This window comes from Mandrillus leucophaeus, unplaced genomic scaffold (assembly GCF_000951045.1).
Source record: "Mandrillus leucophaeus isolate KB7577 unplaced genomic scaffold, Mleu.le_1.0 Scaffold240, whole genome shotgun sequence".
Lineage (NCBI taxonomy): Eukaryota > Metazoa > Chordata > Mammalia > Primates > Cercopithecidae > Mandrillus > Mandrillus leucophaeus.
This window is the reverse complement of record NW_012102477.1, coordinates 936,919-940,220: the sequence shown is the minus strand read 5'-3', so window position 1 is coordinate 940,220 and position 3,302 is coordinate 936,919. Positions and strand designations below refer to the sequence as shown.

General features: G+C 58.0%; 1 protein-coding gene across 1 annotated transcript; it reads right to left on the bottom strand.

The window, feature by feature from the left end:
- Positions 1-364: 364 nt before the first annotated feature.
- LOC105541514 (chromosome unknown open reading frame, human C16orf90) lies at positions 365-2,308 on the bottom strand. The gene is made up of 3 exons (XM_011982573.1): positions 2,263-2,308; positions 1,410-1,763; positions 365-874 (listed from the first exon to the last, which is right to left on the bottom strand). The coding sequence occupies exons 1-3, from the start codon at positions 2,306-2,308 to the stop codon at positions 717-719; spliced, it is 558 nt and encodes a 185-aa protein (XP_011837963.1). The 3' UTR covers positions 365-716.
- Positions 2,309-3,302: the final 994 nt, after the last annotated feature.

Here is a 3,302-nt window from a genome sequence, read left to right as displayed (position 1 = left end):
GGAGCTTGCAGTGAGCCGAGATTTCACCACTGCACTCCAGCCTGGGCGACAGAGCGAGACTCTGTCTCAAAAAATAAAAATAAAAACAAAACAAAAAAAAATTGAAAATTAGCCGGGCATGGTGACTCATGAGGTGGGCTGTTGAGCCCCTACCCACCCTGTGGAGCCAAGCTCAGCAGTTTCTCATTCAGGAAGCCCTCCCAGACTACCTCCTTGGTGTTCCCATAGGCCCTTGCCCCAGCTCACGCTTCTCATGCCCTGGCAACTAAGGGCAGGGGGCACAGCAGACCCATCCCTGGAGAGACACAGGACTGTTTTTCTCACCAAACTGGCCTGATGACAGACAGGCAGATGGACAAGAACGTGCAGGCCTTGGCTTTTATTGAGATCAGACCTGTGGGCTCCCCGGCCTCTCAGGTAGGAGGCAGGGGGGCCTGATTCTCCACTCAGCCCAGCCTCCCAGGTACAAGTGGCTGACTGGAGTCTGAGCGGGCTGCAAGGGCATGGCCATGCTTCTATTGCTTCTGCCCCTCCCTCGGGACCTCCTCCTCCTCCCACTCCCTATCACATTCTCCCGAGGCCCAGGCCTGGGCACTGGGCCGCTGCCTGGGCCACCTCATGTGGCAGAGCCACTGCCGGGAGCTGAGCCCCTCCTGCTCGGACTGCCTCCTCGGCCATCCGTCCCCTCCTGTCCCCAATCCTGGCACTTGGGATCCCTATAGCCTCTCCAGGGCCCCAGAGCGGGTTCTCTTGCACAAGGGACACATGGCCTCTTCCCAGGCCCCCCAGGACCTCTTGGGTCTGAGTCCGAAGCCCTCAGAAGGACCAGGCTGGGGGAGGGCACCCTTGTCTGGGTCCATGCTGGAACTGGAAGCTGAGGAAAGAGGAGAGAGGAGTCACTCGAGGAACCCAAGGGGAGGCTGGCGGGGAGGCTGGCAGCCCACCCTGGGGTTCCCAGTGTCCGATATTCTTGAAAACAGAAGGGAAGGGGGCAATGCTTCTTCCCTGACAGAATCCCCAGGGAAGGGAGGAGGTTGAGGGAAAAGAATGGTTCAAGCTGGAAGGACCCTCATCTAACCTGAATCCTCATTTTACAAGTGGGAAAACTGAGGCCCAGCAAAGGAGACAGCTTCCAAGGCCCCTCACCGAGTGTGGAGCTGGGGGAGTCACCCAGACCTCCCTCCCAGAGCCTCCCTTTTTCTCACACTTCTTTGTCCCTGGTGGATTCTCCAGGCCCCACCCAGCTGTGCGTGACACAGGGATAGGGATAGATTCATCAAGATCTTGGCCTCCTGGGGCATGGCACCACTGTGGAGGCTTGGGAGTGGAGAAGGGCCCGTCTGAGGCCCTAGCCCAACCATCCCCTAGGGTCGTTCCCCCTTGCCCAGTCCTGCCTTGACAGAGCTCACCACTGCTTCCCAAGCTGTCCCTGGGCAATCGGGCTTCCAGAAGGGCTGAGCAGAGGCTGTTACCTGGGCCCAGAGTCCCCTGTGGCAGGTCCAGGGCCCAGGCTGTGCCCTCAGGCTGTGGCAGGCAGCCCCCAGCCATGAGCCGGCTCAGCCAGTGGCTCTCACACTGGCCAGCGGGTGGCGGGTGGCTCTCCAGGTAGAGGCCCAGGCCCCGGAGGTGGCGCAGCCGGAAGTTCTTGGGCTTGCTTCCCTGGGCACTGGGGCACTGCGGCTGCGGGGACCCCAGGCCCCCCTCGTAGATGTTGGGGGGTATGTCGGGGTGGCCGGGACGTCCTTGGGCCTGGCTCACTGCATCTGCAGAGGAGACAGCGGGAGGGTGGTGGCCAGCCCCCCACAGCAGCCATGAGGGGAGGGTACGGTCACATGCCTCTGAGACCAGCTCACATGATGGGCTGCACCCCCAGCCAGCCTGGCCTCAGTTTACCTGTGTGTCAAATAGGCTCAGTCCACTGCCTCCCCCTGCCCATGCCCAAGACATGACTCCTCTTCCCACTACCAACCAACAGGGAGGCCTGGGAAGCCTAGGGCCTTGGTACTAAGAGTGCTTTCAGAACCTCAAGTCCTTTCTACTACCCTGTTCTGCCCACTACCCTAGAAAGAGTATTCTGGTCCCTGCAGAGAAATTGCACAGTGGGTTTGAGAGAAAGTGACCAGCCCAGGGACTCATGGCCTGGCCCAGTGGCCATTCCCCTCTCCCAAGCATACATGTCCCTGAGGCCACCCCACGGCTTTGGGCCCAGGTGGGAACAGGAGTCCATCTCTCTTCCTGCCACTCCTCCCTGCAGCCCGGCACCTTCTCTTATGCGCAGCTCAGAAAATGCACAGACCAAGGCTTCCATGGAGGGCCAGTGTGGTGGGGAGGAGCGACCAGGACTTAGGTGCAGCAGGACCCTGCTCTCCCCTGCCTAGGAGGTACATTGGCAGGTCTCCCCTGGCAACTGGTTCTTATGACATCACAGGGAAGACTCCCACCTTTCCTGGACCCCTAGTTTGGGAGAGGACAGTGCCCAAGGCAAGGGCAGGGTGAAAAGAAGGCATGGGAAGGGGCCAGAACCCCGGGGGAAGTCCCTGGTCCCTCTGGCTAGGGTCAGGCCACATAAAACAGACTCAGCTCTGGCAAACTGGGAGTCCCTTTCTGAGGTGATGTCTTGGGACCAGCTTCCTCATCTGGGGTGGGAAATGAGGGTTCAGGAGTACAGACCTAGGAAGACCTAGGTCGGTGTTTTGAAAATGCTGAAAAGGGGCTGGGCGCGGTGGCTCACGCCTGTGTTCCCAGCACTGTGGGAGGCCGAGGCAGGAGGATCAGTTGAGGTCAGGAGTTCGAGACCAGCCTGGCCAACATGGTGAAACCCCATCTCTACTAAAAATACAAAAATTAGCCATGCGTGGTGGTGGGTGCCGGTAATCCCAGCTACCCAGGAGGTGGAAGTGGGACAATCACTTGAACCCGGAAGTTGCAGTGAACCGAGATCGTGCCACTGCACTCCAGCCTGGGCAATAGAGCTAGACTCCGTCAGAAAGAAAGAAAAGAGAGAAATAGAGAAAGAGGGGAAGGAAGGGAGGGAGGGAGGGAGGAAGGGAGGGAAGGTTGTTCTGGGTGACTGAGCAATTAACTTTTCTAACTGTTCATTTTCCAGTTAATCAGTTACATATATTGTGTAGACCACATCAAGTGTAAGGATGTGGAGGAACTGGAACTCCCATATACTGCTGGTGGGAGTGTAAAATGGTGCAACAACTCTGGAAGACAGTTTGGCAGTTTCTTTTTTTTTTTTTTTTTTTTTTTTTTTGAGACGGAGTCTAAAAGCTTCTGGCCCAAGCTTTAAGAGCAGG